Consider the following 18,415-nt stretch of genomic DNA (forward strand, 5'->3'; position numbering starts at 1 on the left):
ATTGACATGTCTTATGCCACAATCTAGGCAAAATTATTTTGCTTTTATTTCTAATTAGTTGGAATAATCACTGTTAGCTGTTACTGCAAAATATTTTGCGCCTCAAAGAGCGTTTTGTAATTAAATGAACCACAATAAGGTCATCATCAGAGTTTAAAATGTAAATTTTAATTGATAGATAAACCTTAATCACATTTTAACGTCTTATTTTTTTATTAGAAAAATGCTTGATGGCGTTATTATGACTTTTTTATGAATGAAAATGAAATATATCTGAAAATAATCTTTCATCTTTTAGTTGAAAGCTCGTGTTGACTTTCACTGTTACATATTTGCCCGTGCATGAGAACCTCCCGTTGTAAAAAGGAGCCGGTGACTATAAGTCAAACAAGGATTCCTAATTAAGTGTACCATATTTTTTCATTGCTTCTGATTATGCACTCCTTCCTGTCCCTGTCAGCGGCAAATAATTCCGATAATTCACCGGTGCATCGTTACACTGTTTTTTAATTACATGGTGATGTACAGCGGCTGAGTCACTCTTCCATAATTCACATTTTAGTACTGCAGACTATAATTCCTTGCGCGCTGTGGTCTATGAGGTACTCTTTGAGTAGTTCTGGTTAGTTCTATTATACAAGGTGGTGGTTATCATTAATAACTGGCAGAAGGAGCGATCACATGTCCATGTTTGGTCCCCGTGCTGGGCTCGTGCATGGGCAAGCGTGCTGTTGTGTTTGACTTTGTGGCTTATTTCAAGTTGTTCTGTTTGGTTATGTTATGCAAGGTGGTGATTAGTATTAATAACTGGCAGGAGGAACGATGTCGTTGATTGCAACACATCCAGGTCAGGTCCCCGCGCTGTGCTCCCGCGTGAGCAACCATGCTGTCGTCTTTGACTTTGTGGTTTATTGCATGAGTCTCTGGTTAGTTCTATTATGTAAGATGGTGATTCTTTTTAATAACTGGCAGCAGGAGCGATGACACGTCCAGGTTTGGTCCTCATGCTGGGCTCCTGCATGGGCAAGTGTTCCACTTTGTGGCTTATTTCCAGTTGTTCTGGTTAGATCTGTTATGCAAGGTGGTGATTATTCTCAATAACTGGTGTGAGGAGCGATCACATTGACGGCATGTCCATGTCTGGTTCCTTTCCTGGGCTCCTGCATTAGCAACCACACTGCCGTCTTTGAGTTTGCCGTTCATGTTATGAGTCGTGCCCTGCGATTGGCTGGTGACCAGTCCAGGGTGTACCCCGCCTCTCGCCCGAAGTCTGCATACCCTCGCAACCCCAGTGAGGATAAGCAGCACAGAAAATGGACGGATGGATGGGTTATGAGCGGTTCTGGTTGTTTCTGTCATGCGAGGTAGTGATTCATCTTAACTGGTGTGACGAGCAGTCAACAAATGCAGGTTCGGTCCTGGTGTGCTTCTGCATAGATAAGCGTACTATGGTGTTTAACGTTGTGGCTTATTTCAAGTTGTTCTGGTTAGGTATGTTATGCAAAGTGGCGAGTGGTATTCATAACTGGCAAGAGGTACGACGTCATTGAGTCACGTACAGGTTGGCGCTTGTGCTTGATCAAGCGTACTTTGGTCTCTGTGGGTTGTTTTTTTGGATGGACCGGGTTTGTGTGATGGAAGGTTGCGTTATTAAGTGGCAGGATGACAGATCACATTGATTAACCAACATGATGCAAGGTTGGATGCCGCTGCATGTGCTGATTAGCGAGCAATCATGCGGAGGCCAGCGCCCACACTGGTCAAACAAGCCAGACCTCGGGTGTCCAAACACAATATGATTTGTCGAGCGTGCACGCACCCTTAAATATCTTAAAAAGCATTCCACAAATGGCTGGCGAGACTGCCAAAGACAAATATCATCAAATCCTAAAACAGATGCATAATCAAGAAGATGAGATGTAAGCAAAGATAAGGTATCACCCATCCTATCTCTTTGACACCTTAGATAATCACGCTTCTGTAATCAGCGCAGCAGTCATGCATGTGGGCCACGAAGAGCACAATCACATTATCTGTCAATCTTTTAAGTCTATTTTCACACTCTCAATCTGTAGCTTTCTCCCTTTGCCCGACAGCAAGCCATTCCTCGACGATGTGTGAAAAGATGGCTGGTTTTAGTGGCATTTATAAACAATGCCAGTGGCCCAAATAAGAAAGTGACAGGAAATAACTTTAATCCTCAAAATGAAAGGATAAGTCCGATACTTTGAGTGGCCCTCCACTGGAGGGTTTAAGCCAGCGGGGCCGTTGCAGAAGGATTCGGAGGGTTACCTTCTGTGTTCTCAGCCCTGGAGACTTCTTCCCATTAATCTGCTATTTAAAATGAAACACCCTACTGTAATCCCCCCCTCACGCTGCCCATTCTCATTACCTATGCATTTAAAAACATTTAATTCTTGTTTGGACTGGCTTTTATTTCGCTATTTTTAAGAGGGAACCCCTCCAAGAGATGGTTCTTGCACAGATGATTGGCAGGTTATTTGCATACCTTTGCACCATCTGGCAAGGTTCGGAGAAACTGACGAGTCCGTTTTTGCAGTGGAAAAAATGGGAACACAAACATATCCAAAGTAAGCTAATTAGGGAACAGCTTTTGACCCAGATTTGACAGAATCCTTTAAAGTGCAATTAAAATGTAGTAATGTGTGCCAATGCATGGTTCATTTCAATTCTGGGCCTTTGCCACATGCTATCAGTCGTTCAAGGGACAAGCTGGAAGACTGGAATGGAACCACATTCAAATCCAAGTCTGCAGTCCCTGTATGTTTCTGCATTATGAATTAGTATTTGGAGGTGCTATAATGACATCGATTCAGTGGTGAGAAGAGATTTCACATCGAGTTACCAGCTTGCTTTGGAAAAGGCGCAAGGCCGCCGCTCAAGTGTCTAAAAATATTCTTCTTTCATCCACCATCAATATCTTCATTATATGAAGGATGTGCATCAGGTTCTGTTTGCTGTTTTCACTTAATGCCACTTGACAGGGGAGCATCTTGCCTGTGTCTGTGGCACACTCGTTTTTTGCCACAGTTGCACGATTCATTCAAAAGGTTGGAAGCTAGAATCAATGGAAAGAGGTAAAGACATCATTTTTTAGGTTATGTTTTCATTGGCATTCGTGAAAGGTGTTGTTGCCATCCTTGGGTACAGCAGTAGTGAGGGGAGTTTCATCTCTCTGAAGGGAACCGGTTCTTTTGGCTCGGCTCCCTGAAAAGAACCGGCTCTTTCACAGGCTGTCCACACGGAAACGTTTTCAGGTCAAAACGACAAAAGTATTTTCCACACGGAAATGGCGTTAGCATGTTGTGGTTAGCATGATGGCCACATAGTCGGAAGATCGGGAAGACCTGGGTTCGAATCTTGGGCATCTCTGTGTGGAGTTTGCATGTTCTTCCAGTGCATGAGTGGCTTTTTTCCGGGTACTCCGGGTTCCTCACGGCATTATAAAGCCATTTCTAAAGTTTTGGGACTCCAGCGAACCACAGTGAGAGGCATTATCCACAAATAGCGAAAACATGGAACAGTGGTGAACCTTCCCAGGAGTGTCAGGCCAACCAAAATTACCCCAAGAGCACAGCACAAAAGACCCCACAACAATATCGAAAGAACTGCAGTCCTCACTTGCCTCAGTTAAGGTGAGAGTTCATGACTTCACCATAAGAAAGACACTGGGCAAAAACGGCCTGCATGGCATGAAGTTCTAAGACCAAAACCACTGCTGATCAAAAAGAACATTAAGGCTTCTCTCAATTTTGCCAGAAAACATCTTGATGATCCCCAAGACCTTTGGGGAAAACACTCTGTGGTCTGACGACACAAAAGTTGAACTTTTTGGAAGGTGTGTCCCATTACAGCTGGCCTAAAAGTAATCATACAGTCAAATGTGGTGGTGGTAGTGTGATGGTCTGGGGCTGTTGTGCTGCTTCAGGACGTGGAAGACTTGCTGTGATAAATGAAACAATGAATTCTGCTGTCTACCAAAAAATCCTGAAGGAGAATGTCCGGCCATCTGTTGGTGATCTCAAGCTGAAACCAACTTGGGTTCTGCAGCAGGACAATGATCCAAAACACACCAGCAAGTCCACCTCTGAATGGCTGAAGAAAAACAAAATGAAGACTTTGGAGTGGCCTAGTCAAAGTCCTGACCTTAATCCTATTGAGATGCTGTGGCATGACCTTAAAAAGGCGCTTCATGCTGGAAAACCCTCCAATGTGGCTGAATTACAACAATTCTGCAAAGATGAGTGGGCCAAAATTCCTCCACAGCGCTGTAAGAGACTCATTGCAAGTTATCACAAACGCTTGATTGCAGTTGTTGCTGCTAAGGGTGGCCCAACCACTTATTAGGTTTAGGGGGCAATCACTTTTTCACACAGGGCCATGTAGGTTTTTTGTTTTTTTTCTCCATTAATAAGAAAAAGTTTCATTTAAAAAGTGCATTTTGTGTTCAGTTGTGTTGTCATTGACTAATATTTAATTTGTTTGATGATCTGAAACATTTAAGTGTGACAAACATGCAAAACAATAAGAAATCAGGAAGGGGGGCAAACACTTTTTTCACACCCCTGCATGCAATATGTGACTAAATACTTTGATAAGTAATGCAACTGACTGTAGTCGTGTTAATTAACACATTGCTGAGCACACACGCTACATCAGTGCAGTCGTCTGCCATTACTGTTTTGACCGTGACATTTTCTGTTGTCATTTTAGACTCCACATGGCTCTTGTCATGTAAATGAACCAAAACAACACCATGTTTATTAGTTTTTAAGCATCCATGCTATATTTGTGCACAAGTGTGGCATCACACGAGCAGATAGCAATCCCTTCCAGCAGTGTTCAGGATCCCTCAGCACCTCTGCCTCCTCTGTGCCGCCCTTTGTTGGTCTGCTCAGCTATTCCCTTTCATATACAGGGCACAGATGGAGCAGCAGAGGAGACAAACTCAAAATATGTCAGAGTGGGCGAGCATACTCGCTTCGCGTGACAAACTAAAACTGATGCACGGGCGCATATAGCATATAGGAGTATTCTATACTGTACGCTGTAATTTGTACATGGAAACACAACGAGCAATGCTTGACCTCTATCATCTGGCTGACATTAATTAAACCATTCTCAAAGTAGCCCAGCTATGGTTATAGTCAAAGATTTGATCATGAGACTTTAGGCCTTTGCCTGTGGATATCCCAGTGTCTCACTACGCTGTCCCAGAGCACGGTAGGAATTCACTTTGTAGTGTCTATCTAGGGAAAATGGTACAGTGCCTAAGGACAGAAAACAGAATCAATTGTGTTGCCCTACACCTCCACCCAATAAATTAGTCTAGACTTGCATCTCACATTACTTTAATGGACTCCAAGCAAGCGCAGTGCATTTCCTCCCACCTTGTATCCTTGCCTGAATATGCAGAGTTTGTCCGCGTACAGCAAAGCAGATTCTTTTTGTGGGCTTGGCATTCTCTCTGAGGTGTAGAATTGTTTCAAGTTCCTCCGTGGATGCGCACATGGGCTGAGGGATTCATTGAGAAAACACTTAGCCAGCAATTTTGGGCTGATAAATATTAATAGGGTTCCTGAAACAACAGCAAGCCAACATCTGTCATGAAAGTTGGCCACTGGTGAGTTGAGATTAAGTGCAGACTGTGGCTGTAATTTGTGGAAGAGCTGGATGCCTTTTTAAATGCATTTATAGAGGGTGACCATATTTTGGTTACTGAAAACCAGGACACTGAGAGAGTCCTTTTGTATGGATGGATAATACCTGCATAATGTTTTAAATAATGCTATCAATAACAAAATTCAAAAGGATAAATGTTCAGAAATGTTTAATAAACTGGCCTAAAAATATTTTCAGGAAAAATGTGCCTTCTAAAGCCCCAAGAAAGGGAACTATCTTCATATGTTTTGCTTTTTCTTTGGATTTTTCCGGCTTTTTGGCCACATTAATTCCAAAAAACACCCTCACGGGTGACGCCGTCGGACTACGATCACTCTGGTAAACAAACATAGAGGTGTATGAGGTAGAGGATGTTTGCAGTGATGGTAGCGGAGATTTGAGCGATGTGTCAATAGTTTTCGAGGAGAAAAGAAGGAAGAAACATTTGGAGGTGAAATAGAGAACTTGCAGAAGATGGACTTAAGCCTTAAGACATGGAGATGAAGGTTGCTGTGGCCTTCAAAACACAGAATGGTAAGTGTAAATGACATACTCTGTTCTGTGGCAATTGACGTAGTGGTCATTCTTGTCTTGTTTTTCCTGTGTTCCGGCCGGTATTCTTCTGCCGGCGGAATAGCATTCCTTTTAAAAATTGCGTTTATACTGTGCTTTCAAGCCAAAGATGTTCCTTCAAAGCAGTCATCAGTGAAATGAACACTGCAAAAAAAAATACTCCAGGCGGGCTTCCATCTGTCTCTCGTTCTCTGCACATGCTTCGTCCACTTTTGTCTCAAACCTTCCTCTTTTGGAAAAGAAAACAAACTTACAGCATCACTCGGATACTGTGAACATCCAGCAGCAACACAACATTTTGGCACGACTTACTATTCTGACAAAAAAATATACTGAACCAAGTTGACAATCTACCACAAGAAGCATTTGTTTACTCTGCTTTAGCTGAGAGGTGTCAACCCGATGACGTCACTTCCGAAATGAGCCTGAACTGTGAGAGCTAGCTCCTCCTGGGTGGCGCCATGAACTATAAATGATTGTGGCTAATTCACTGTTTGCTTTCAAAAATCTAACAACGTAGAACCTAATTGCAAACAATATATAACGTATTGAAGCAAAGTTGATGAATCATGTCAGGGACCCTTTAATGGCCCAATGAAAACCACAACATTTCCGTCACTTTCTGGAAAAAAAACCCCAAAAACGGCCAGATCAGAATGTGGAAAACAGAACGTTTAGTTACCCTATATGATAACATTCATCATTTTCTATTAAACTTATCCTGTTCAGGTTGATCTATACTGCCTGTTTGCAGTGGTCGAGAGTTGCATCAACATCTAAAAATCTGTAATTTCGGTGTCAGAATTAATGCAATTCTGAGCTGAAAATGAAGGGAAATACGGAAAAACGCAACTGCGACCACATTTGTCAAAGCATGGACTTCACCTGTGTTGCCCGTGCTATTATTTTTTCAGACAAATGCACCACACAGGGGTGCTGTTTTAAAACCAAAACTTGAAGCCCCATCGGCTTGAAATTTCTCACAGTTCAGTGCGTTCTTCGAAACACACACTGTTGCCGAGTCACCATATTCCAATCCCAGTTTTGTGTTATGTTTTTTTTTCCCCACTTGTGCCCTTTTAGGATGCAACTTAATATTGTCATGTGTTTTTTTTTTTTTTTTTTTTAAAGTGGGCCGGGTCCCTCTCAGCTGTCCGATCCAACCCACTTGGCCCTCCGCATGCTGCCGTCCGAGCTGGGCCTACCGTTGCCCCGGCAACAACAACATCAACAACAACAACAAATGCTCGGTAGATGGATGGGCTCTGTTTGGCAGCTCGGCCTCATTATGCTGCTGCTGACTTTGATGTGGTTTGTGAGGCTCTACCTGCATTACTGCAGCCAGTGGCTCTACCTGCAGGCCATAGCAGTTCCTGTCAACAAGTGAGTTGCCTTCCCTTTGATACCGCCATTCACACTCACACACACACACTGTAAGGATGGGGAGGGGATTGCACTGATAGGGAGACAACAGAGCTATAGATGATTTTGGAGCACATTGTGCTGTAACACACATGGATATTGCTGAAGCAGACCTATTGCATCTTTGTACTAAATTCCTATAAAAACTCTATACATGCAGATCATGTGTTTGGAATCCTCTGTTAACATTTTAACAAGTTTCGATTAATATTAGCAAAGCCTTGCTGGGGGAGTTTGTTGATTTTATCAGATATTTTTAATTCCCAAAAGGCTGTATTATTTGGAAAGAATTTATAGTGTCTTTATAGGGCGGTGTATGCAGAATTGCGATACCACAACATAACATTGTTAAATAACACCTGACTGGCACATGGTGCCGGTTTAATTCAGTACAATAAAATAGACTGTTAACATGCGTTAACGTGCATACCGGAAAGTTTTTATTACGTTAACGCTGCAAGACAGCGTTCGCATTTTTCAACATTTGCCTTAATTTGTCAGAAGATTTGGATTAATCTTAATAATTGCTAAATTCAGACATAGGCAGACGTTCATTTACCCGAATTTTTCATCTTGTTGTTGCATTAAGTTTAATAATGTGTGTATATAAGCAATTTGGTGTTGGTCTGAATTAGGAATGATCAGACTTGGACTCTATTAGTCCATTTGCATCCAACTTCTGACACCAAAACATGTCACTTTTTTTTTTACATTCTCCCTAATTTCTCATCTTATTGTTGCATTCGTCTTAATAACTACAAAATCTAAAAACAATGTGGTGTTGATCTGAATTAGGAATTGGACTTGGCAGAGGTCTGCACTTATTATATTTGGATCCAACTTCTGACACCAAAAAAGTACAACAGAAAATGTTGTCCCCAAAACTGCAGATTTTTAGTTGTTGCTCCAATCCTTTGAACACAACATAAAACAGTTAAATAATGTGTTGAAAATGCTTCTTTTTAAACTACACCAGACTGTTGTCTTACAGTAAATGTTGTATAGCGTCACATTTGGTCCAATCAATGATAATTTGTTAGGGGGGGGGGGTCTGTTTGGGTATATTGTTTTGAGTGAGGGTGAGTTCACATTGATGCCAACATTGCAGATTTTTACTTATTTTCTTAACACTATTAATAAAATGTTATGTTTTGTGCTTTAGAAAAATAGTATGTAGGCTTCACTTTTGTTAACTTGCAAGGTTGCAAGGTTTTTGGTTGTTTGGTTGTTGTTGTTTTTTAATTTTTCCTAATTTCTAATCTTATTGTTGCATTAATGTTAATAATTACAAAATTCAGACACAGACAGGAGCTATGTACCTATGAACAATTTGGTGGTGATCTAAATTATTTGCATCCCACTTCTGACACCAAAAAAGAAAAACATAAAATTATGAAGTGATTCTGAATTAGATCCTACTTGCACTCTATTCCATTTACATCCAACTTCTGACACCAAAATACACCACTAATTTTTACATTTTCCCTAATTTATCATCTTATTGTTGCATTAATCTTAATAATTACCAAATTCAGACACAGTACACAGGAGCTGTGTATCTATGAACAATTTGGTGTTGATCTGAATTATTTGCATCCCACTTCTGACACCATAAAGAAAAACATAAAATTATGAAGCAACCCTGAATTAAGAATGATCATACTTGCACTCTACTATTGAATTTACATCCAACTTCTGACACCAAAATACACCACTATTTTTTCCATTTTCCCTAATTTATCATCTTATTGTTGCATGAATCTTAATAATTACAAAATTCAGACATAGACAGGAGCTGTGTATCTATGAACAATTTGGTGTTGATCTGAATTATTTGCATCCCACTTCTGACACCAAAAAAGAAAAACATAAAATTATGAAGCAATTCTGAATTAAGAACGATCCTACTTGCACTCTACTATTCCATTTACATCCAACTTCTGACACCAAAATACACCACTATTTTTTACATTTTCCCTGATTTTTCATCTTAGTTGTGTATCTATGAACAATGCGGTTTTCATCTGAATTAGGATTTGGACTTTGTAGAGGTCTGCAATCTATATTTGCATCCAACTTCTGACACCAGAAAAGGAAAAGAGAAAATTTTGTCAACACAACACAAAACAACTCAATGATGTGTTCAAAATCCTTCTTTTCAAACTATGCCATTATATTTAATCATAAATATTGTAAGAGTCACACTTGGTCCAATCAGTGGTGCTTTTTTTGGTCGTTTAATGTATTGTTTTGATCCAAGCTAAGAGTTAAAATTGTAATATCACCTAGCACACTTTTCACACAACTTCTTTAGACCTTCAAAACTTTTCAGTCTTAAAAATCCCACAAATATAAAACATACCCCAAAGCATCCACATCAAAAAAGGCTTCAAAAGTTCAGATTCATGTCAAAAGAACCCATATACAAAATCAGTGAGTTTAAAATGCATAATTTATCATGTTTGGGACACCTTGACAATACAAATCCTGCTTTAAAACAATGATGCTGCTTAGTTTTGGCTTCAGAATAGGAATACGGCTTCTACAGAACAATATTGTAACAAAGGTGCAGTCTGCATTGGTGTGTTTTGCTTCACATGAAACACCAAAGCACGTTGTCAGCAAGATTAATGAACAGAATCAGGTACGCTTCGGACTTTTAGAGAGAGTCAGGTGGGACTTAATGAGCATAAAGAGGACTCACGACTGCTTTGCCCCCTCCTGACTGATGGGAAGATTAAGGAGCTCATGAGGCTTGCTGTAAATGTGGAGTCGAGCTTACAGAAGGGTGAACTCGATGCAGGTGCAAATGCTGATTTTACTGCCATTTCTTCCCTTAAATAACGATAGTCATACAACTAATTAAATGTGCACGCATTAGGCCCAAGTATTATGATACAGTGTGTGAATGGCTGACTCCAAAGCAGCATCACATCACCAACACATGCATATTGACACATGCACATAATAACCCCCCCCCCTTCGCCTCCCCAGATTCCAGTTCCACGCACACACGGTGGACCTCGTGTACCAGAGTTCTTTGCTCCACACCCGCGAGGAGCTGGCGATGGTGGTGCTGGGTCCCCTGACCTTGAACGCAGTAACGTTCCTGCTGGTTCTGATCAGATGGGGCTGTCAACAGATATTTGGCTCACTCCCTTCCTTCACGTCAAAGTTTATCATGGCTCAGGGAGTGTGGACAGTCCTGCACCCCCTGGCAGTCCTTGCAGTGGACGCCGTCCTCGGGGTAAGTCACTTAAAAATAACTTGGACACTTGTGCACTTTAAATAGGAGTTCACTTTATCTTGGCAAAGTGACTTTAGATTACAAAAAAAAAAAATGAGGAGGAGAGAGAGGATGAGAGAGGAAAAAAAATGCAAGGTTAGCTCGGTGTCTTTTTTTTTTTTTTTTTCCTGTCGCGGGGACATATTGTGTTTTGATTGTAACTTTTTTTTACACTTTTTTTGTACAAATACAAGATTGCCCTGTTGGTGATATTTAATTAGATCCAATATAAATCCCATTTTAAAGCATAATTCCTAATATGTGGATTGGAAAACAAACTGTAAAGTGGCGTACACCCCGATTAGTCGGAAATTTATGGCAAAATTTTGCCTCTTTTAGCGTACATTTCAATATGGCACCTGTTGTTAAAACACTGCGTGAGTCCAACTGTGTTCTTAATGTATTTTTTATCAGAAAACATTCTTGTTCCCAGCCTATTAGCTTGCGAACACAGTAATCCCTCAGCACTTTGCGCTTTCAGTTACGCGGCTTCAATCTATCACGGTTCTTCCAATGTACATTAATAAATCATGGTTGAATACAGCTTATTAGTCAAAAATATGCATATTTAAGCAAATTTCACTTTTTTTTCTTGCCTGAATTGCATTTTTAAGCATAAATGAACTAAAATATATCAAATACATTCACAAAAGGCATTCAAAGTATCCTACACTGGTCACTAGGTGTCAGTAATGTTCGGTAAGACACATAAGCAGCGGATTTGCGCTGAAACGCATTTTCACCCCTTGCCCCTTATCTTAGTCCTTTGGTTTAGCACATGAATCAAGTGGTGTCCCAATTCTCCTTAAATGAAGGGTAAGGGGTAAGTACTACGGGGTGTACAACCCTAGAAACCAAGTGTGGTCGGGGACCAGACTTGAAAGGTAGAGGAAAGCGGCGTGTACTCAGATACCATATATACCGGAAGAAGCATGTATCCATACATCCATCCATCATTTTCTATGCCGCTTGCAGCCTATCCCAGCTGACTTCGGGCGAGAGGCGGGCTACACCCTGGACTGGTCGCCAGCCAATCACAGGGCACATACAGTATATACAAACAACCATTCACACTCACATTCATACCTATGGACGCCAATTAACCTAACATGCATGTTTTTGGAAACCGGAGTACCCGGAGAGAGATGCCCAAGCGGAGATTCGAACCCAGCTCTTCCCGATCTCCTGACTGTGTGGCTAACATGCTAACCACTCAGCCACCGTGCCCACCCAGAAGCATATAAATGTAAGTAATTACTCACAGTAACTTCAGTCATATTTTATTAGATAATCAATCATTTTCTAATCTAATTTCTTATGTAATGCAGCACATTGTAGTCCCATCTATTTTTTTTTACCATTATTCTGTATTTGTTTTCAGCGCACTACTACTATATACTAGTATTACTATTACTATTGTATTTACAATGCGTTAATGAAGTCAGCCCTCTGCTACACCACACAGCACTCCAGGACCATTCAAAAGCTGCAGTCCCAGGATGGAAAAGTCACATGCAACGAAACGCCAGCCTGGACTTTCTTACAAAAGAGTCTTGAGAGAGAACATCAACGACAGGAGGCCAAAACAGGGACGGTTTTTAAGCCTTGAACTATCGGTTGATAAGGTTTATACATTTGTTGATGTTCATACGGTTTGTTATATTGTTATTTCTATTTCATATGTAGATTTGATACGATTTCTGTTGTTGCAGTGCTGGTTGTAAGCTGTTATTTTTTGGAAATAAATGTCACAGTTTGTAAAAATGTGTTTATTTTGACATCTTTGACATCACTTCCTGTAGGCCCCCCACAAACATTGACACCAGCACACACAAGCACAAGTCGTTTTTATGTTTTATTTGTTTTTAATTTGTTGTTGTCACTTGTCTTTGCAGCGTCTCACCTACAGCCCAGACAGACCAGTAGGGGACGCCGCCAAACTTTTCTGGCACTTCCGAAGAGTGGACCAGTCGGGGGCAGCCGGGGTGATTATCACCGTCTTCCTTTACGCTGTCATTTTCCTTCTGTCCATCACCATCGTCTGCATTTACCTGCTCAGGTGAGACTCCTTATATTACGCTAACTCCCATTTAAATGGCAACTTTTTGAGCTCCATCTTACACCTCCCCCGTGGCAGAGAGGCCAGAAATTGTGCGAGCAATGAAAGTCATGGCTATTTCTGAACCGAAGCAACCTGTAGGGACAGTCTGACAATGAAGATGAATACCCCTCCTGGAACACACTGCCCCTCACCAGCAGACTATACTTAAAACGTGCATTCCGAAATAACTCTGTCTTCCACCCCCGCAGCCTCATCCGGCGTGGAAAAGCAGAAATACCTTGTACCGGTCCGAATGTGTTTTGAAATAACGCCACCATTTAACCTGCTTAGGGTGAATGCATGATACAGCTGGCATCGCTGAACCTTCATGCATGCATGTTGTATGTAGTTTGAGGTTGAGGTGACCCGTGCTGACTCATTGTGCTGTTGATTTAGCAGCTAAGCTCGCCGTATGAAAATCAGAAAACGCGCCATGAAGTCATAAAATCTCGGACGATTTGAGGGAGATGTGTCGAAGTGGAAAATTCGAAGGTGGCTTTATAAATGACTGAGTCGTCGAACACAGCGCTCATTCAAGGTGCGTTCTCACAGCCTTGCATCTGGCCAAATTCCATTAACGGGCCCAAATGTAAGAAAAGCCTTATTGAATTAATCAGTTTGGGATTGGCGGCCAAGGAGAGGGTGCCATCTAATTTCAGTAAGCGGGACGCTTATCGGGCTGCGGCTAAATGGACAATATTAAAACAGCAGCCGGGAATAATGACTTCTGCCACTCAAGCGCCACGTGGGTTTGTATTGAATGTAGGCCACAAGGCTGAAGCAAGGCTGATAATTTTATGGGTTACGGTTTTCCTATTGGCTGCAAGGAAGGGGCTCTGACATGGAGCATGACCCATTTCGGGGGGAAAAAGAAGGCCTTGGGCTATATGTATAGATAGAATGGACCGTTATCCTTTTTAATTACATTTTAGGCAGCCTTTATTCACTGGTTGCAAATATGCTTATCAATGATTTACACCTCGATCCTTTGTCAACACCTCCAAACAGCATAGAGGGTCATGTGACATCGAAGGTGATGCTAGCACCAAATCATTACTTGGTTAAACGCTTTATATACCCAATGGGTTAATAGATTTGCAACAACTTGGATCAATAAATCATAGAACAGATTTTTTTTTAACAATGGACATTTTTGGGGGTGTTTTGGTATAAATTTGCCCCCCCCCCCCCCATCCACGATGAACATCATTTCCTCGACCAAAGCACAGCACAGAGGTTATGTTTTTGTTGATCTGTTTGTTTGTTTGTTTGTCTGTTTGTGTTCAAAAGTTCTGAATGGATTTGGACGAAATTTTCAGGAATTGTCGGAAGTGGGATATGGTAGAACTGATTAAATTTTGGGGGTGATCCGGCTCACCGTCTGGATGCAGCAGTGTTTTAAAGGATTCTTTAACATTGCGAGATAGGACCATTTTCGGCATTTGTGCATATAACGCCGCAAAAAAAATGGTCAGACCACTTGTTCGGGACTTTAGCCTTCCCAATACATTGCACTATCATGCTAGGTGTTAGCATGCTAGCATTAGCATGTTAGAATTGATAGCATGTTAGCATACTAGGATTTTTTTTTATTTTCATGGGTAGACACGTATGTAAACACCACTATCATGCTAGGTGTTAGCATGCTAGCATTAGCATGTTAGAATTGATAGCATTTTAGCATACTAGGATTTTTTTTCTATTTTCATGGGTAGACACATATGTAAACACCACTATCATGCTAGGTGTTAACATGTTAGCATTGCTAGCATGTTAATAGGAAAATAAGATGGAAAAGTAACATATAAAAGAGGGGGGAAAAAGTGTGCACAAGCCGTATTCAAACCCGTGACACAAAGTACGAAAGTTGAACCTATACATGCAAATATTTCTCGAAATAAACCTCCATTCTGGCTGATCGATACAATCTAGTAGCAAATATGGACCGTTCATGTCAAGCCGAAAGGCAAAAGGCCGAAAGGCAAAGCTCTCAATTTACCGGTTGTTCTACGTTCCTACACTCACCTATGGTCATGAGGTTTAGGTAGTGACCGAAAGGACAGGGTCGTGGGTCCAAGCAGCCGAAATGAATTTTCTCCGTAGGGTGTGGCTGGCCTCTCCCTTAGAGATAAGGTGAGAAGCACTGTCATCTGGGAGAGATTCGGAGTAGAACCACTACTAGGAGCCAGAAGAGGTGGCTTGGGCATCTGGTCAGGATGCTGGGGAGGTCTTCAGGGCACGTCCGACCGGTAGAAGGCTTCGGGGAAGACCCAGGACACATTGGAGAGAACATGTCTCCCAACTGTCTTGGGAACCCCTCGGGATCCGCCGGGAGGAGCTGGACGAAGTGTCCGGGGAGAGAAAAATCCGGGTCTCCCTGCTCAGACTGCTGCCCCCGCGACCTGATCTCGGATAAGCGGTAGAAGATGGATGGATAATGTTCATACACCACAACACCATGGAAAAACAGCGCAGCAAAACAACGAAGGACACTTCATTCAGTGTCTTCATGCAGACTGACTTGGTGTAGGAACGCAGGTAGACATTCTAGGAGCACTATTTTTATCTGCTACATTCATCGTGTGTGTCGCCTTGTGTTTTCATCTATTTCATGTCTTTAGGCAACACACCATGCACACTCACACAATTGGAGCAACTACATTCAACGACATGCTCCGCTATTCCCATTAATCTGCCGACCGTTGTACAAAGATAGTGAGCGTGTTTGTGGCCGTATTGAAATGCTCCCATTCCGAACATCGGGAGTGGTCACATGGTTACAACCCCGCAATAGCATAACATGCATGAGTAACAGACTCATTGAGAAATGCTGTATTCTATCAAATACCTGTTTGCATACAGCATAACAACCTGCTTTTAATGTAGCTACCGCACATCTTTACGCGTGTCTAGTTAAATATATTCCTAACACCAACAAATGTCTTTTCATTGACCCTTTATATTGAAGAGGAACGGGTGGATCACTCCCACATTTCAATAACGCAGGGCCAGTCCAACACCAAAGCCTGTGTTTTGAAGCTCAAAGATGCAAAGATATGGACGTCTTCTTTGCGAGAGACCGCATAAATGAATGAGAAGCGTGATTCAAGTGTAGCATGAAAATAGATGCATGCTGTTTGCAGTGTGTGAGGTCAAGATACTACAAACGTCTCCATCCCAAGAGGGACGGGGCATGATGCTGGGTTCAAAGCTGTGCACCACTTCCATGCATAAATCCCCGTTTCCTTGATGTTGGGCGTATTTGAGAGTTGATTACCCTCTGACAGACTACAATCTCTCTGGAAGGGCGGAAGGTCGGTTGGTTTTGATGGTCAGCCAATGCGTTTTTTTTGTATACAGACATGGTGATTCCTTTTTCAAGGTTGGCCGCATGCATCCATGTGTGGCTAAAAGAAACATAACACTTTGTGTTGTGGATCAATATGCCGTCTGCTTTGGCCGAGTCTTTCCATGTGACTCAGTGCGGGTTCTCCATACTGAACCAGGAAGATCTCAGGATTGGACTCCCACACATTAGCAGTTGCATCAAACAAACATGCACAGACGGAGTGCTGAAGTCAGTGTGAGAACAAAGTGCTTCCTACACACGGGCCAATGCATTTGATTCCGTTTGCACTTTGAATCATTTTCATTGTGTATCAGCCATTGCGTTGTGTGATCAATAGTTGTCTCCGTCGTTCCTAAAAAAAAAAAAGCAGCGGTGACAGTAAAATAACACAACATGCTACTATTGCATTCACAGCTCGCTCGGCTTGTTTTGTCTGGCTTAGGTATTTGACCCCACGTGACCCCCGAGAGAGCGGAGACAGTGATTCAGGCTGGCATCCCTCCTGCTTCCACTCCCACATCTTCGACTTCTTTTCCACTCCTTCTAGATTTCACAACGACGGCCGCATGCTGGACGTCTACCAGAGGCTCACAGCCAAGGAGGGGACTTACTTCCTACCTCAGGACCTGGAGCTGTCCAATCAGGAGCTCAGCTACATCGTCAAGAAGGCGGAGCAATGGAGGGGCTTTAACGGAGAGAGACGCAAGGTAGGCAAGTCTCTTCTTGTGGCTTCCCATCAAATCTTCTTCTTTTAACCCTTCCTTGATGAATTGGGCTAATGGTCACTTTTTATATCACATAACAAAGGAGGGTATTAGTCAATTAGAAAACAACCTACTGTCTATGTGGCGACTTTTACTTCTTATTTTATGGTGTGTGCACCTTGATTTGAACCATATTTAATACTATATTTACTCGTTTAATGTGGTGTGTTGTTTGGGTGTCTAATTTGCCTGTTTAGACTGCAGTCGCACTGGTGGCAATTATTCTGAGACTATTACATTACAAATGTAATCTAAATTGTGTCCCTTCAATCATGTGGGGTAAATCTACATGTGCTACATCTACAGACTGAAAAGTAACTCCCTATTTTAAAACACTTATATTTCAAATTCCATAAGGGCACCAGAATTCGCAACCAGCTTCTCAAAGCACCCAGGAAGCGTGCAGAATGGAAGACTAAACCTTATTTGTAAAGCATATTTGGAAAGTTTCCAAAATTTCAAGCAAAATTAAAAAAAAAAAAAAAAAAAGGGAAAAAAAAATACAATAAATAAAATTGACAAAAATTACTTTGGAAAAAATGAATTAAAATAGGGAATCGCTTTTCAGTCACCTTGTACATGAAAATGGCATTAGTGGCGCTCCCTATGGGTTGGACTAGAAATGCTTTGGGAAATTTGTAGATTTATCGGATTTCACTCAACAACAACTCGTTCAGTACCGGCCATTTTAGACGAGTTTGGCTGATTTTCAAGGCACACCGATTATTGTGTTCTTTGGCTATATAAACATGGAACCTACCAAAAAAGAGATTAGACTCCCGTCTTTCATTAGAAGAAAAAGTTTGTTTCTACCTTTTTCCGTTCTTTAGTAATCAGCAGTAGAACACAGGTAAGTTTCAGGAAAATATCAGTTCCCGACTAAAACAAGGAGGAAAAACCGCTATTATACCAGCTATACCAACATAAACAACACAAAAAAGGGGGTTGTTTTACATCAAAATGACAATTTATTCATTTAACACCTTGAACTATTTACAATTTTCACATTTGGAACTGAACCCTTTGTGTGCACCCGTGTGCGCGCATATGTGTGCGTGTGCGTGTGCGTGCGTTGAAATTTCCCTACAATGCGGAACCGTCTGCACGCCACACTCCTCCACGCTCTCTCACTTCCTCCTTCCTGTCATGTGTGATTCTTTGTTGAAATGATCCCTGCCGAGTTCTTACCCAACGCACTTCTGCCACCTCGTGGCCGTTTTCGTGGCTTAAAAGTGCTC

At 41.7% G+C, this 18,415-nt stretch overlaps 1 protein-coding gene across 10 annotated transcripts in view; it reads left to right on the forward strand.

The window, feature by feature from the left end:
- ofcc1 (orofacial cleft 1 candidate 1) overlaps positions 1–18,415 on the forward strand; it is a 126,336-nt gene that overhangs the window by 82,322 nt on the left and 25,599 nt on the right. For 8 of the 10 annotated variants that reach the window (XM_054766169.1, XM_054766172.1, XM_054766173.1 and 5 more), the window contains 4 exons: positions 7,387–7,638; positions 10,672–10,924; positions 12,859–13,022; positions 16,961–17,120. In XM_054766169.1, coding sequence (XP_054622144.1) covers positions 7,387–7,638; positions 10,672–10,924; positions 12,859–13,022; positions 16,961–17,120 — 829 coding nt within the window. Of the gene's footprint in view, positions 1–7,386; positions 7,639–10,671; positions 10,925–11,938; positions 12,204–12,858; positions 13,023–16,960; positions 17,121–18,415 lie in introns of those variants that run through there. The other 2 variants (XM_054766178.1, XM_054766179.1) reach the window with 2 other exon arrangements.

The sequence above is a fragment of the Dunckerocampus dactyliophorus genome, chromosome 21 (genome assembly GCF_027744805.1).
Source record: "Dunckerocampus dactyliophorus isolate RoL2022-P2 chromosome 21, RoL_Ddac_1.1, whole genome shotgun sequence".
In the NCBI taxonomy this organism is placed as follows: Eukaryota; Metazoa; Chordata; class Actinopteri; order Syngnathiformes; family Syngnathidae; genus Dunckerocampus; species Dunckerocampus dactyliophorus.